Raw genomic sequence first — 17,763 nt, forward strand, 5'->3', positions numbered from 1 at the left:
AAATGCATAGTGCCCAACTGTAAAGTTTGGTGGAGGAGGAATAATGATCTGGGGCTTTGTTTCAAGATTCGGGCTAGGCCGCTTAGTTCCAGTGAAGGGAAGTCTTAACGCTACAGCACACAATTACATTCTAGACGATTCTGTGCTTCCAACTTTGTGGCAACAGTTTGTGGAAGGCCCTTTATTGTTTCAGCATGACAATGCCCCCGTGCACAAAGCGAGGTCCATACAGAAATGGTTTGTCAAGATCGGTGTGGAAGAACTTGACTGGCCTGCACAGAGCCCTGACCTCAACCCCATTGAACACCTTTGGGATAAATTGGAACACCGACTGCGAGCCAGGCCTAATCGCCCAAAATCAGTGCCCGACCTCACTAATGTTCTTGCGGCTGAATGGAAGCAAGTCCCTGCAGCAATGTCCAACATCTAGTGGAAAGACTTCCCAGAAGAGTGGAGGCTGTTATAGCAGCAAAGGGGGGACCAACTCCATATTAATGCCCATGATTTTGGAATGAGATGTTCGACGAGCATGTGTCCACATACTTTTGGTCATGTAGTGTATATGAGTGTTTGATAAATGTAATTCAAATTGCGAAAATGAAAGTATATATTTTTTAAATACACTTTTAAAGAAAGACCGTTTAGATGGAATACAATCAATTAGATTTGCGGAAATATATTGTGCAACCTGCCCATTAATGATTAATGATTAATGCTGACTCTGACGATGGACGTGTCATTCATTACCTACCATCTCTCTCTCTCTCTCTCTCTCTCTCTCTCTCTCTCCTCTCTCTCTCTCTCTCTCTCTCTCTCTCTCCTCTCTCTCTCTCTCTCTCTCTCTCTCTCTCTCTCTCTCTCTCTCCTCACTCTCTCTCTCTCTCTCTCAGTCTAGGGTGGTGGCCTGTATGACGGCCACTCTGAGTCAGATGGATGACAACCACTATTCCTGCTACCTGGAGACCTTCTCAGGCACCGACCTAGTGGTGAGACATCCCACACACACACACATGCCTGCACACATACACACATCCATACTCACACACTCTCTGTGTTGTTGCAGGACTTTCTGATGGAGACATTCCTACTGTTTAAGGATCTGATTGGGAAGCACGTCTATCCCTCTGACTGGATGGCCATGATCATGGTGCAGAACAGGTACTATACATGCACACATGCACACACACACACGCACACACACATACACACACACACACACACACACACACACACACGCACACACACATGATATATCTCTGACATCAGATGTAGTCTCACAAATCAGACTTATTTCTGATGATGGTAACATTGTGATTATGGTGCAGAACAGAGACTGTACAAACAGCTGTAGTGTAGAGTTACAATGTAGCGTAGCAGCTGAAGACACACACCCCAAAACAGTTAAGGAGCACCAAGCAGATGGACAATGAACTTAAAGACAAAACAATAAGAACATTCTAGTGTACTCTGATTTGTATTGCTGCAGTGTTAATAAGACATTTAGTGTTTCAATACAAAGCTTGGAGTGCCATTTTCTGACTCAAATTACCAAGTAGCTAGGTACAGACTATGCTCTAGCATGCTGGCTCAAGTTAATGCAATCAAGTAGCAGTAGGTCAATGGTAATCAAGTCAAATCAACATTTATTTGTCACATGTGCTGAATACAACAGGTATAGTCGACTTTACCGTGAAATGCTTTCCCAACAATGCAGAGTTAAAAAGTATGAAAATTAGCATCTAGAAATGTTAAATAGTAATGCAATACAAAACAATCGGGTGGGCTATATACAAGGAGTACCGGTACCGAGTCAATGTGCAGGAGTACGATTTGGTTGAGGTAATATGTACATGTAGTTAGGGGTAAAAGTGACTAGGCAATCAGGATAGATAATAAAGAAAGTAGCAACAGCGTATGTGATATGTGTGTGTGTGTGTGTAGCGTCAAAATGCATGCGTGTGTGTGTGTGTTTTCTGTGTGTGAGCGTATTTAGTGTGTGTGTGTGTGTGTGTGTGTGTGTGTTGGAGTGTCAGTGTAAGTATGTGTTAGTGTGTGGGTAGAGTCCATTGAGTGTGCATAGAGCCAGTGTAAGAGAGTCAGTGCAAAAAAGGGTCAATGCAAATAGTCCGGGTAACAATTTGATTAACTGTTCAGCAGTCTTATGACTTGGAGCTAGAAGTTGTTCAGGAGCCTTTTGGTCCCAGACTTGGCGTTCTGATACCGCTTGCCGTGCGGTAGCAGAGTGAACAGTCTATGGCTTGGATGGCTGGGGTCTTTGACAATTTTCTGGCCCTTCCTCTGACACCACCTGGTATAGAGGTCCTGGATGGCAGGGAGCTCAGCCCCAGTGATGTACTGGGCCGTCTACACCACCCTCTGTAGTGCCTTGCGGTCAGATGCCAAGCAGTTGCCAGACCAAGCGGTGTGGTAGCCAGTCAAGATGCTCTAAATGGTGCAGCTGTAGAACTTTTTGAGGATCACATGCTAAATCTTTTCAGCCTCCTTATTGGGAAGAGGCATTGTCGTGCCTTCTTCACGACTATGTTGGTGTGTGTGGACCACGTTAATTCCTTAGTGATGTGGACACCGAGGAACTTGAAGCTCACGACCCGCTCCACTACAGCCCCGTCGATGTGGATGGGGGCATGCTCGGCCCTCCATTTCATGTAGTCCATGATCAGCTCCTTTGTTTTGCTGACGTAGAGGGAGAAGTTGTTATCACTGACCTCCTCCCTATAGGCTGTTTCATAGTCGTCGGTTATCAGGCCTACCACCGTCGTGTCATCAGTAAACTTAATGATGGTGTTGCAGTCTTGGGTGAACAGGGAGTACAGGAGGGGACTAAGCACGCACCCCTGATGGGCCCCCGTGTTGAGCGTCAGCATGGCGGATGTGTTGTTGCCTACTCTCACCACCTGGGGGCGGCCCGTCAGAAAGTCCAGGATCCAGTTGCAGAGCGAGGTGTTCAGTCCCAGAGTCCTTAGTTTAGTGATGAGCTTGGAGGGCACTATGATGTTGAACACTGAGTTGTAGTCAATGAACAGCATTCTCACATAGGTGGGAGAGGGCAGTGTAATACCATTAGATCAACATAATACTACACCCTAAATCCCAGTTCAGATACATAAGATGAGACACGACGGTCTTAAGGAGTTTTAGAACAAAGTTTGTTTGATCTGAACGGTCTAGTTTTAGAACATCTCATGTCGTCAGCTGGAGTTCCCAAGATTCAGCATGTAAAATCTTTAGCTGAAGTCTTGTGACGAGACGGACCCATTTAGCCAATCAGAGACCAGTACGCTAATGTTCTGTGTTCAGCCAAGCAGCTTGCCAATGAGAGAGCTACCTAGCTATTTTGCTGCACAGTCACAAAGTGTACCCTGTTTCTGGTGCATGTATTTCATGACACTCGTTTGCTACAACAAGTGGCAACTTTGTTTCAAAGTTTCATCACGTCAATGTAAAGATTCACTGTTACCATGGAAACTGTCTCAACTGCATGTCTAGTCTCCTTTATCTAAATTCCTCGTCTTTAGTCAGCTGTTGTACAACATAACATTCTAAAACTGGCTAGTTTTATCTCGTCTCGTCTCGCCTCATGTTGGCTGTTGTATCTGAACTGGGCTTAAGGCCGACGTTATCTCATTAATAACAGGGGACACTGGACCAACGTTTTAAGATATTTACTCAAAAAGTTTAAAAAAAAGCAAGTGATATTCCATGTTGTTACATTAGGTCCACAGTGAGCAGATGTGATGTTGTTGTTGTGGACTGAGAGCTAGCTTTACAGGATTTGTCATGTCCCTAGGTAGTAGGGTACTATTTACCCTATCAGACCAGACAAGGCCTAGATAACACACCATGATACTGGCCCTGAGATACAGATAGGCTGGAGGATAGAGTGGAAGGATAGGATGGAGGGATAGTGTGTGTGAGAGACGCAGAGAGAGAGATTTCCACAGGCCAAGGATATGTCCGATAGCACAGTGCAGAGAGAGAGAGAGAGGGGGCGAGAGAGAGAGAAAAAGAGAGGGAGGGAGAGAGTGAACAAGAGAAAGAGGGAGGGAGAGAGAGAGAAGATAATGATGAGTGGATACTGGGGTTAATAAGGGAAAGATGAAGAGATATAGTGTTTCCTAGAGAGAAACGATAAAGTGGTGGGTTGGAGGGAGCAATCAGTTCTCTTATAGGATCAAAAAGTTAGATTGTGCTTGAAAGAGAGAGGCATGGGAAGATATTCAGTTAGTTTATTTGAACTTTACTTTTTAAACTTAAATAATATCTGATCCATGCAGGGATACTTGTCAATATTGTATTAATATAAAGGATATCCTTTATATTAATATTAACATTAATATTCGTATCAGGTCCAACTGATATAGATAACAGATGGCATAAATACTGATAACATATTAATATTCAGTACAAGTAAAGAGTTTGGACACACCTACTCATTCAAGGGTTTTTGTAAAATAATAGTGAAGACATCAAAACTATGAAATAACACATATGGAATCAATATAGTAATTAAAAAAGTGTTAAACAAATCAAAATATATTTTAGATTTTAGATTCTTCAAAGTAGCCACCCTTTGCCTTGATGACAGCTTGCACACTCTTGGCATTTTCTCAACCAGCTTCACCTGGAATGCTTTTCCAACAGTCTTTAAGGAGTTCCCACACATGCTGAGCACTTATTGGCTGCTTTTCCTTCACTCTGCTGTCCGACTCATCCCAAACCATCTCAATTGGGTTTACGTCAGGTGATTGTGGAGGCCAGGTCATCTGATGCAGCACTCCATCACTCTCCTTCTTGGTCAAATAGCCCTTACACAGCCTGGAATTGTGTTTTGGGTTATTGTCCTGTTGAAAAACAAATGATAGTCTCACTAAGCACAAACCAGATGGGATGGCGTATCGCTGCAGAATGCTGTGGTAGCCATGCTGGTTAAGTGTGCCTTGAAATCTAAATAAATCACAGACAGTGTCACCAGCAAAGCACCTCCACACCATCACACCTCCTCTTTCGTGCTTCACGGTGGGAACCACATACAGTGGGGAGAACAAGTATTTGATACACTGCCGATTTTGCAGGTTTTCCTACTTACAAAGCATGTAGAGGTCTGTAATTTTTATCGTAGGTACACTTCAACTGTGAGAGACAGAATCTAAAACAAAAATCCAGAAAATCACATTGTATGAATTTTAAGTAATTCATTTGCATTTTATTGCATGACATAAGTATTTGATCACCTACCAACCAGTAAAAATTCCGGCTCTCACAGACCTGTTAGTTTTTCTTTAAGAAGCCCTTCTGTTCTCCACTCATTACCTGTATTAACTGCACCTGTTTGAACTCGTTACCTGTATAAAAGACACCTGTCCACACACTCAATCAAACAGACTCCAACCTCTCCACAATGGCCAAGACCAGAGAGCTGTGTAAGGGCATCAGGGATAAAATTGTAGACCTGCATAAGGCTGGGATGGGCTACAGGACAATAGGCAAGCAGCTTGGTGAGAAGGCAACAACTGTTGGCGCAATTATTAGAAAATGGAAGAAGTTTAAGATGATGGTCAATCACCCTCGGTCTGGGGCTCCATGCAAGATCTCACCTCGTGGGGCATCAATGATCATGAGGAAGGTGAAGGATCAGCCCAGAACTACACGGCAGGACCTGGTCAATGACCTGAAGAGAGCTGGGACCACAGTCTCAAAGAAAACCATTAGTAACACACTACGCCGTCATGGATTAAAATCCTGCAGCGCACGCAAGGTCCCCCTGCTCAAGCCAGCGCATGTCCAGGCCCGTCTGAAGTTTGCCAATGACCATCTGGATGATCCAGAGGAGAAATGGGAGAAGGTCATGTGGTCTGCTGAGACAAAAATATAGCTTTTTGGTCTAAACTCCACTCGCCGTGTTTGGAGGAAGAAGAAGGATGAGTACAACCCGAAGAACACCATCCCAACGGTGAAGCATGGAGGTGGAAACATCATTCTTTGGGGATGCTTTTCTGCAAAGGGGACAGGACGACTGCACCGTATTGAGGGGAGGATGGATGGGGCCATGTATCAAGAGATCTTGGCCATCAACCTCCTTCCCTCAGTAAGAGCATTGAAGATGGGTCTTCCAGCATGACAACGACCCGAAACACACAGCCAGGGCAACTAAGGAGTGGCTCCGTAAGAAGCATCTCAAGGTCCTGGTGTGGCCTAGCCAGTCTCCAGACCTGAACCCAATAGAAAATCTTTGGAGGGAGCTGAAAGTCCGTATTGCCCAGCGACAGCCCCAAAACCTGAAGGATCTGGAGAAGGTCTGTATGGAGGAGTGGGCCAAAATCCCTGCTGCAGTGTGTGCAAACCTGGTCAAGACCTACAGGAAACGTATGATCTCTGTAATTGCAAGCAAAGGTTTCTGTACCAAATATTAAGTTCTGCTTTTCTGATGTATCAAATACTTATGTCATGCAATAAAATGCAAATGAATTACTTAAAAATCATACAATGTGATTTTCTGGATTTTTGTTTTAGATTCCGTCTCTCACAGTTGAAGTGTACATGTGATAAAAATTACAGACCTCTACATGCTTTGTAAGTAGGAAAACCTGCAAAATCGGCAGTGTATCAAATACTTGTTCTCCCCACTGTATGTGGAGATCATCCGTTCACCTACTCTGCCTCTTACAAAGACACGGCGGTTGGAACCAAAAATCTCAAATTTGGACTCATCAGATTTCCACCGGTCTAATGTTCATTGCTCGTGTTTCTTGGCCCAAGGAAGTCTGTTCTTCTTATTAGAGTCCTTTAGTAGTGGTTTCTTTGCAGAAATTTGACCATGAAGGCCTGCTTCACGCAGTACTTCTCTGAACAGTTGATGTTGAGATGTGTCTGTTACTTGAACTCTGTGAAGCATTTATTTGGGCTGCAATTTCTGAGGCTGATAACTCTAATAAACGTATCATCTGCAGCAGAGGAAACTCTGGGTCTTCCTTTCCTGTGGCAGTCCTCATGAGAGCCACTTTCATCATAGCGCTTGATAGTTTTTGCGACTGCACTTGAAGAAACGTTCAAAGTTCTTGACATTTTCTGGATTTACTGTCCTTCCTGTCTTAAAGTAATGATGGAGTGTCATTTCTCTTTGCTTATTTGAGCTGTTATTGCCATAATATGGACTTGGTCTTTTACCAAATAGGGCTATCAAATAGGGCTCAAACGCATTAAGAAGAAAGTAATTCCACAAATTAACTTTTAAGAAGGCACACCTGTTAATTGAAATGCATTCCAGGTGACTACCTCATGAAGCTGGTTGAGAGAATGCCAAGAGTGTGCAAAGCTGTCATCAAGGCAAAGGGTGGCTACTTTGAAGAATATAAAATATAAAATTCAAAAGGCACTCGCACATCTGAGCTATCTTTGTTGCAGATGCCCCTCCCGAGTGGCGCAGTGGTCTAAGGCACTGCATCGCAATGCTAGCTGTGCCACTAGAGATCCTGGTTCGAATCCAGGCTCTGTCGTAGCCGGCCGCGACCGGGAGACCCATGGGGCGGCGCACAATTGGCCCAGGGTAGGGGAGGGAATGGCCGGCAGGGATGTAGCTCAGTTGGTAGAGCATGGCGTTTGCAACGCCAGGGTTGTGGGTTCGATTCCCACGAGGGGCCAGTATGAAAAAAAACAAATAATGTATGCACTCACTAACTGTAAGTCGCTCTGGATAAGAGCGTCTGCTAAATGACTAAAATGTAAAAATGTAAAATGTAACAAATGAATAAGATGAGAGAAAAAGAAGACACCTGCATACTTCACTTGATAGTATCCCTGCTCTTTAATAAGCTTTACGTATCGGCCTCAAGGCCTTCGTCAGAGCTTTTGTGAGTTTTTTTAATTAGCACCCTTATGTAGATATAGCCCCACGCACATCCGTTCCACTCATCGAATGGGGTTGGAGTCGAGGGAAAACAAGTGCTACCAAATATAATAATGTGCATTTCATAAATATTCTAATACAGTGTGTACATAAAACGTATTAAACACGTCTGCAAAACCACAATGAGGACATCGACACACTAAGCAAGTTTTCATAAATCATTGGGTACAGCGCAAGAAAAACGTCAGAGTAATCTGAAATGGGGGAATTCATTCATATTCACATTTACAACATAACATACATAGGCATTTCATCATTAAGACCTTTCGGAAATAATGTCTGGAGGGTGAAAATCCCAAAACATTCTCTTTTGCTCAGAGTATTATTTATACCCCCCCCCCCCCCCCCCCGCCCCGTCTGATATCTTAACTTTTTCTATTCCACAAAATCTAAAGGTAGAAATGTCATGTTTTAGGTCATTAAAATGTACTGCGATTGGATAATCCTTGTCGTTTCTCCTGATTGTGCATCTCCGCTGCTTTTTCTAGATAGTCCTCTGTGGAGTGGCATATTCGGCGCAGTCTGAAAAACTGGCTTCATGGAAGTCCTCTTTTTAATGGCTCAGGGTGGAAGCTGTCCCCTTGTAATAGAGTATTTCTGTCTGTTTCTTTTCTATGCAGTGTTGTAAACAGGGTTCCATTTGATTTCTCAATCCACATATCGAGGTAATGAACATGTTTAGTGTCACATTTATTAGTGAAATTGAGATCTTCACTATTATTCTACAATGTAGAAAATAGTAAAAATAAAGAAAAACCCTAGAATGAGTAGGTGTGTCCAACATTTTGACTGGTACATTTACATTTACGTCATTTAGCAGACGCTCCTATCCAGAGCGACTTACAGTTAGTGAGTGCATACATTTTTTTTTTTCATACTGGCATTGTAGTTAACATTTATTATTGACGTGACAAAATGGCGTATTGAACACACAGCGGTGCGAATCACCTTAAGATAAAAAGGTAATATTAATTATCAGTAAGTTAGACTAAACATTAGCACTGTATCGTGGGTAATAACATTAAATCTGGATAATAACACAAAACAAATCATAAGGCTAGAGAAATGTATCGACAAATATTACAACAACAAGCAACACTCAAACATGACCCTCCTGTAGCTCAGTTGGTAGAGCATGGGGCTTGCAATGCAAGGGTTGTGGGTTCGTTTCCCACGGGGGGCCAGTATGAAAAATGTATTCACTCACTAATTGTAAGTCGCTCTGGATAAGAGCGTCTGCTAAATGACTAAAATAACAGAGGATAAATGAGGAGAATCAATCTCCAAGAGAAAACGCGACTCCTCGACGGATACAGATGATTTATGCTTTTCACCACTGGGACTGGTAAGTGTGGAAAGCGATCTGTTGAAGTCGATAAATGACAAACTGGGCATACTAGAATTAGTCAGTAAGGATGTAAAGGAGTTGAAGGCGAGCCTTGAAATGAGTGACGAAAAAGCTGTGATAATGTAGAAAGATACAAAAAAGCTAAAAGGGACAATAGAAACGGACGATAATGAACTTAAAAAGGAGAACAACTTTCTGAGAGAAGCCTTACTAGACATACAGACTAGATCGTTGAGAGAAAATCTAGTACTTACAGGTATCCAAGAAAAATAAGGAGAGGTTACCGAGATAATTGTGAAGGACTTCTTTCTTACAGCGCTTCAAATCCCACTCGATGCTGTCAATAAAATCCAACTTGAACGTGTACACCGTTTCGGACAAAGAGGACAGAGATATGAGCGTCCAATCGTTGCCAAATTTGCTTTCTTTAAGTATAAAGTAATGGTTGAAAGCCTAGGTAAAAGACTTGCTGGCACCAAAATAGGCATGATCAGTTCCCGAGGGAGATTGCAGAACGGCGCAAAGTTCTGTACCCAATCTTCAAGGAAAATAGATTAAAAGGGAAGTGTGTTGCTCTCGTAGTCGATAAACTGTATATTGACAACCAAATGTTCCGCGACACAAAGACTACTCCATGGCTATTCTGAAAGGTCTAATAGAGGAGTCGAATAATGGAACACCCAGTACTAGCCATGGTAGGGATTGTAATAATAAAATACATTTATAGTATTTATAGTATTTTATATTGGGATAAGACGGCTTTCCAAGCAAGGATAACTAGCGAAATAATACATCTTCAAACATAACTAATTAGAACACAAAAGTACTCAATCAACATAGTGGAGATAAAAACATAGCAAACAGAAGACATAGAAGGCATAGTCTGTGGGTATTTGTGGATGTATTGTGATGGAAGGTGTGGTGTGCGTTTTTGTGTTTGGAAAAGTGTGGCGTTAAGTGAGTGAGAAAGGAAATGGTTGCATATCCCAGAACCAATGTGTGTCTGTGAGAATGGGTTGAGAGAGAGCTTTCAATTTTGTTCAGATGAGGGATATACATTTTAAAATAAAGTATACATCTAATGTATTTCTTATTGTCCTATCATGATGGAACGGTCCCCAACCCTATATCCTAGACACCCACCTGAGCGACCCATACACCAAAGAGAAGTCCCCATCTGTTTTATGGCCCTGCTGTAAGTTGCCTTTTTGCAGCGGTCAGAGACCTACTAGAGCAGCACCACCCCCTCAAGATTCTGAGCCTGCCTGGCAGGGTTGGTCCTACAAAGCCAGAGCCCCCTGATGGGAGAGCATAATATACAAGGAAATTCTCAAAGCTGCTAATGAGAACCTTGACGACCTTGTACCTAGCCGGTGGGGATTCCGGTGGGGTGACCCCACCCAAGTAGGGGCAGTGCTGGCAACACTGGCTGCAGTAACCCATGGGGAGGGGGTCACATTCAGACAATCAGAGAGGGGGCATATTATTGTGGCCCTGGTGGCACAAAATAATCAAAGGTTGACTGCACGGAAATGCTTGGGGAAATCGTTACAACGGGGGACCAGAGTGTTAGGGTTTCAGGGGAAGAGGGTGGATCTGATCTCCATCACCTAGGTTTAATCAAATCTCAAATTTTTGTCAATTTTTGCTCAATCTTGCATGCTTTCTCAAACAGCTGTAACTATATATGCATTTGTAAATCAGGTCCTTTCTTGAGTGGGATGTAACAAGCGTTGAGCATCTGAGCTTATGGTTGATTGTGGAGGAAAGGGGTTGAGTATGTGCGTGTGTGTGTGTGTGTGTGTGTGTGTGTGTGTGTGTGTGTGTGTGTCTGTGTGTGTGTGTGTGTGTGTGTCTGTGTGTGTGTGTGTGTGTGTGTGTCTGTGTGTGTGTGTGTGTGTGTGTGTGTGTGTATCCCACATCTGTTGCAAGGGGGTAAGGATGTTAGGGAGAATATAGGATGAACAATAATAATTGTTTGCTAAAATAATAATTGCTTGACAAAAATGTAATGTAATGCAATGGCAATCCGGGTTTTAGGTAACAATCCTTCGCATGAACTGCCGACATTATTACATATATTAATTGATAATGATGGAAATTAAGATATGCAAGATATTTGAATAGATTTATATTTTTAGTACCTCTATATATACAGTACCAGGCAAAAGTTTGGACACACCTACTAATTCAAGGGTTTTTCTTTATTTTTACTATTTTCTACATTGTAGAAAAATTGTGAAGACATCAAAACTATGAAATAACACATATGGAATCATGTAGTAACTCTTCAAATAGCCACCCTTTGCCTTGATGACAGCTTTGCACACTCTTGGCATTCTCTCAACCAGCTTCACCTGGAATGCTTTTCCAACAGTCTTGAAGAAGTTCCCACTTATGCTGAGCACTTGTTGGCTGCTTTTCCTTCATTCTGCCGTCCGACTCATCCCAAACCATCTCAATTTGGTTGAGGTCGGGGGATTGTGGAGGCCAGATCATCTGATGCAGCACTCCATCATTCTCCTTCTTGGTCAAATAGCCCTTACACAGCCTGTTGTCCTGTTGAAAAACAAATGATAGTCCCACTAAGCCCAAACCAGATGGGATGGCGTATCGCTGCATAATGCAGTGGTAGCCATGCTGGTTAAGTGTCCCTTGAATTCTAAATAAATCACAGACAGTGTTACCAGCAAAGCACCCCCACACCATAACACATCCTTCTCCATGCTTTATGGTGTGAACTACACATGCGGAGATCATCTGTTCACCTAATCTGCGTCTCACAAAGACACGGCGGTTGGAACCAAATATCTCAAATTGGACTCCAGACCAAAGGACACATTTCCACTGGTCTAATGTCCATTGCTCATGTTTCTTAGCCCAAGCAGGTCTCTTCTTCTTATTTGTGTCCTTTAATAGTGGTTTATTTGCAGGAATTTGACCATGAAGGCCTGATTCACACAGTCCCCTCTGAACAGTTGATGTTGAGATATGTCTGTGACTTGAACTCTGTGAAGCATTTATTTGGGCTGCAATTTCTGAGGCGGTTAACTTTAATGAATTTGAGCTGTTCTTGACATAATATTGACTTGGTCTTTTACCAAATATGGCTATCTTCTGTATACCCCCCTACCTTGTCACAACGCAACTGATTGGCTCAAATGCATTAAGAAGGAAAGAAATTCCACAAATTAATTTTTAAGAAGGCACACCTGATAATTGAAATGCATTCCAGGTGACTACCTCATGAAGCTGGTTGAGATAATGCCAAGAGTGTGCAAAGGGTGGCTACTTGAAGAATCTCAAATATAAAATATATTTTGATTTGTTTAACACTTTTTTGGTTACGACATGATTCCATATGTGTTATTTAATTGTTTTGATGTCTTCACTATTATTCTACAATGTAAAAAATAGTATAAATATAGAAAAACCCTTTAATGAGTAGATGTGTCCAAACTTTTGACTGGTAGCGTATATATATATATATATATATATATATATATATATATATATATACAGTGGGGAGAACAAGTATTTGATACAATGCCGATTTTGCAGGTTTTCCTACTTACAAATCATGTAGAGGTCTGTAATTTTCATCATAGGTACTCTTCAACTGTGAGAGACAGAATCTAAAACAAAAATCCAGAAAATCACATTGTATGATTTTTAAGTATTTAATTTGCATTTCATTGCATGACATAATTATTTGATACATCAGAAAAGGAGAACTTAATATTTGGTACAGAAACCTTTGTTTGCAATTACAGAGATCATATGTTTCCTGTAGGTCTTGACCAGGTTTGCACACACTGCAGCAGGGATTTTTGCCCACTCCTCCATACAGACCTTCTCCAGATCCTTCAGGTTTCGGGGCTGTCGCTGGGCAATACGGACTTTCAGCTCCCTCCAAAGATTTTCTATTGGGTTCAGGTCTGGAGACTGGCTAGGCCACTCCAGGACCTTGAGATGCTTCTTACGGAGCCACTCCTTAGTTGCCCTGGCTGTGTGTTTCGGGTCGTTGTCATGCTGGAAGACTCAGCCACGACCCATCTTCAATGCTCTTACTGAGGGAAGGAGGTTGTTGGCCAAGATCTCTTGATACATGGCCCCATCCATCCTCCCCTCAATACGGTGCAGTCGTCCTGTCCCCTTTGCAGAAAAGCATCCCCAAAGAATGATGTTTCCACCTCCATGCTTCACAGGTTTCTTTTATGCAGGTAACAAGTTCAAACAGGTGCAGTTAATACAGGTAATGAGTGGAGAACAGGAGGGCTTCTTAAAGAAAAACTAACAGGTCTGTGAGAGCCGGAATTCTTACTGGTTGGTAGGTGATCAAATACTTATGTCATGCAATAAAATGCAAATTAATTACAAAAAAATCATACAATGTGATTTTCTGGATTTTTGTTTTAGATTCCGTCTCTCACAGTTGAAAGTGTACCTAGGATAAAAATTACAGACCTATACATGCTTTGTAAGTAGGCAAATCTGCAAAATCGGCAGAGTATCATATACTTGTTCTCCCCACTGTATATATATATATATATATGCTACCATTCAAAATGCTTTTGCCAGTTGACCTGCTTCTGTTTTGTGGGTGGCACTGTGTGCTGTTTCGGAAGCCCTAGAGATCTGGGGGGACGGGGGTGGTCTACCGATCACTGGGATGACAACCCAACTTGGGATGGGGATAGTGGAGGTTTACTTAGTAAAAATGCAAATATCATGGTACAGCTATATGGACACTCAATCACTATGGTACTTGTTATTGGTAAATTTACAAACATATATTATGATAAATAGATTTGAAATTTGTATCTCATATGGAAAGTGGTGAATTAAGTATATCTAGTTATTTACATTTACCTTTTTTAGTCATTTAGCAGACACTCTTATCCAGAGCGCCTTACAGTTAGTGAGTGCATACATTATTATAATTTATTTTAATTATTATACTGGGAATCAAACCCACAACCCTGGCGTTGCAAACGCCATGCTCTACCGACTGAGCTACATCCCTGCCGGCCATTCCCTCCCCTACCCTGGACGATGCTGGGCCAATTGTGTGCCGCCCCATGGGTCTCCCGGTCGCGGCCAGCTACGACAGAGCCTGGATTCGAACCAGGATCTCTAGTGGCACAACTAGCACTGCGATGCAGTGCCTTAGACCACTGTGCCACTCGGGAGGTTATAGTTGTCATAATTGTAATGGCTTATCAGATAATAACAAAAGAAGAAGAATATTTACATGGCTCAAAGAGAAGGAATATAATATCTATTGTTTACAGCAAACTCATTCACCAATTCTAGATGAAGTTGTGTGGAAAAAGGACTGGGGGGGCAAAATATACTTCTCCCATGGGCAAAGAAACTCAAAAGGGGTGATGATGTGAATTAACAGTAATTTTGATCCAAATGTGCAAATTGTCCAAACAGATCCGCAAGGTAGATGCAAAATGTTTTTTATTGTGAAACACAAGAAATAAGACAGAAAAACAGAAAACTTGAGCATGAATAACTATTCACCCCCCCAAAGTCAATACTTTGTAGAGCCACCTTTTGCAGCAATTACAGCTGCAAGTCTCTTGGGGTATATCTCTATAAGCTTGGCACATCTAGCCACTGGGATTTTTGCCCATTCTTCAAGGCAAAACTGCTCCAGCGCCTTCAAGTTGGATGGGTTCCGATGGTGTACAGCATCTTAAGTCATACCACAGATTCTCAATTGGATTGTAGTCTGGGCTTTGACTAGGCCATTCCAAGACATTTAAATGTTTCCCCTTAAACCACTCAAGTGTTGCTTTAGCAGTATGCTTAGGGTCATTGTCCTGCTGGAAGGTGAACCTCCGTCCCAGTCTCAAATCTCTGGAAGACTGAAACAGGTTTCCCTCAAGAATTTCCCTGTATTTAGCGCCATCCATCATTCCTTCAATTCTGACCAGTTTCCAAGTCCCTGCCAATGAAAAACATCCCCACAGCAAAAACATCCCCACAGCATGATGCTGCCACCACCATGCTTCACTGTGGGGATGGTGTTCTCGGGGTGTTGAGTTTGCGCCAGACATAGCGTTTTCCTTGATGGCCAAAAAGCTTAATTTTTGTCTCAGCTGACCAGAGTACCTTCTTCCATATGTTTGGGAAGTCTCCCACATGCCTTTTGGCTAACACCAAACGTGTTTGCTTATTTTTTCTTTAAGCAATGGCTTTTTTCTGGCCACTCTTCCGTAAAGCCCAGCTTTAAGTACGGCTTAAAGTGGTCCTATGGACAGATACTCCAATCTCCGCTGTGGAGCTTTGCAGCTCCTCCAGGGTTACCTTTGGTCTCTTTGTTGCCTCTGATTAATGCCCTCCTTGCCTGGTCCGTGAGTTTTGGTGGGCGGCCCTCTCTTGGCAGGTTTGTTGTGGTGCCATATTCTTTCCATTTTTTAATAATGGATTTAATGGTGCTTCGTGGGATGTTAAAAGTTTCGGATATTTTTTTATAACCCAACCCTGATCTTTACTTCTCCAAAACTTTGTCCCTGACCTGTTTGGAGAGCTCCTTGGTCTTCATGGTGCCGCTTGCTTGGTGGTGCCCCTTTCTTAGTGGTGTTGCAGACTCTGGGGCCTTTCAGAACAGGTACTGAGATCGTGTGACAGATCATGTGACACTTAGATTTCACACAGGTGGACTTTATTTAACTAATTATGTGACTTCTGTAGGTAATTGGTTGCACCAGATCTTATTTAGGGGCTTCATGGCAAAGGGGGTGAATACATATGCACACAACACTTTTCAGTTATTTATTTTGTACGAATTTTTTGAAACAAGTTTTTTTTTTCATTTCACTTCACCAATTTGGACTATTTTGTGTATGGCCATTACATGAAATCCAAATAAAAATCAATTTAAATTACAGGTTGTAATGCAACAAAATAGGAAAAACACCAAGGAGGATGAATACTTTTGCAAGCACTGTATATAACAAATTATTAACCCTGCAAGCAATACAAGACTGTATTATTATGGTGGGAGATTATAATACAGTTTTAAATAGCTCAATTTATTCATTCATTTTATTTCACCTTTATTTAAGCAGGTAAGCCAGTTGAGAACAAGTTCTCATTTATAACTGTGACCTGGCCTAGATAAAGCAAAGCAGTGCGATTAAAAACAACAACAACAACAACAACAACAACACAGAGTTACATATGGGATAAACAAAACGTACAGTCAAAAACACAATAGAAAATCTATATACAGTGTGTGCAAATGTAGTAAGTTATGGAGGTATGGCAATAAATAGGCCATAGTGCAAAATAATTACAATTTAGTATTAACACTGGAGCGATAGATGTGCAAAAGATGATGTGCAAATAGAGATACTGGGGTGCAAATTAGCAAAATAAATAACAATATGGGGTTGAGGTAGTTGGGTGGGCTAATTACAGATTGGCTGTGTACAGGTGCAGTGATCGGTAAGCTCCTCTGACAACTGATGCTTAAAGTTAGTGAGGGAGATAAGAGTCTCCAGCTTCAGAGATTTTTGCAGTTCGTTCCAGTCATTGGCAGCAGAGAACTGGAAAGAATGGCGGCCAAAGGAGGTGTTGGCTTTGGGGATGACCAGTGAGATATACCTGCTGGAGCGCATACTACGGGTGGGTGTTGCTATGTTGACCAATGAGCTAAGATAAGGTGGGGATATGCCTAGCAGTGATTTATAGATGACCTGGAGCCAGTGGGTTTGGCGACGAATATATAGTGAGGGCCAGCCAACGAGAGCGTACAGGTCACAATGGTGGGTAGTATATGGGGCTTTGGTGACAAAACGGATGGCACTGTGATAGACTACATCCAATTTGCTGAGTAGAGTGTTGGAGGCTATTTTGTAGCTCAATTTTGGAGATCTGTAGCCCAATTGGTAGAGCATGGCGCTTGTAACGCCAGGGTAGTGGGTTCGATCCCCGGGACCACCCATACGTAAAAATGTATGCGCACATGACTGTAAGTCGCTTTGGATAAAAGCGTCTGCTAAATGGCATATTATAGTCAGTTTTACGAGGGCATGTTTGGCAGCATGAGTGAAGGAGGCTTTGTTGCGAAATAGGAAGCCGATTCTAGATTTAACTTTGGATTGGAGATGCTTAATGTGAGTCTGGAAAGAGAGTTTACGGTCTAACCAGACACCTAGGTATTTGTAGTTGTCCACATATTCTAAGTCAGACCCGCCGAGAGTAGTGATTCTAGTTGGGCGGGCGGGTGCAAGCAGCATTCGATTGAAGAGCATGCATTTAGTTTTACTAGCGTTTAAGAGCAGTTGGAGGCTACAGAAGGAGTGTTGTATGGCATTGAAGCTCGTTTGGAGGGTTGTTAACACAGTGTCCAATGAAGGGCCAGATGGTGTCGTCTGCGTAGAGGTGGATCTGAGCGTCACCAGCAGCAAGAGCGACATCATTGATATACACAGAGAATAGAGTCGGCCTGAGAGTTGAACCCTGTGGCACC

The 17,763-nt window shown here is 42.4% G+C and overlaps 1 protein-coding gene across 1 annotated transcript in view; it reads left to right on the plus strand.

Moving 5' to 3' along the window:
• Window positions 1-896: 896 nt before the first annotated feature.
• The window catches only part of LOC311122378 (dedicator of cytokinesis protein 2-like), a gene marked incomplete at its 3' end in the record, with an annotated part of 33,991 nt that continues 17,124 nt past the window's right edge, over window positions 897-17,763 (plus strand). Inside the window, exons 1-2 of the mRNA XM_084196744.1 lie at window positions 897-986; window positions 1,064-1,158. Coding sequence (XP_084052870.1) covers window positions 909-986; window positions 1,064-1,158 — 173 coding nt within the window. The 5' untranslated portion in view covers window positions 897-908. The remainder of the gene's footprint in view (window positions 987-1,063; window positions 1,159-17,763) is intronic.

The sequence above is a fragment of the Coregonus lavaretus genome, assembly GCF_964263955.1.
Source record: "Coregonus lavaretus genome assembly, contig: HAP1_SCAFFOLD_5972, whole genome shotgun sequence".
NCBI classification, from domain to species: domain Eukaryota; kingdom Metazoa; phylum Chordata; class Actinopteri; order Salmoniformes; family Salmonidae; genus Coregonus; species Coregonus lavaretus.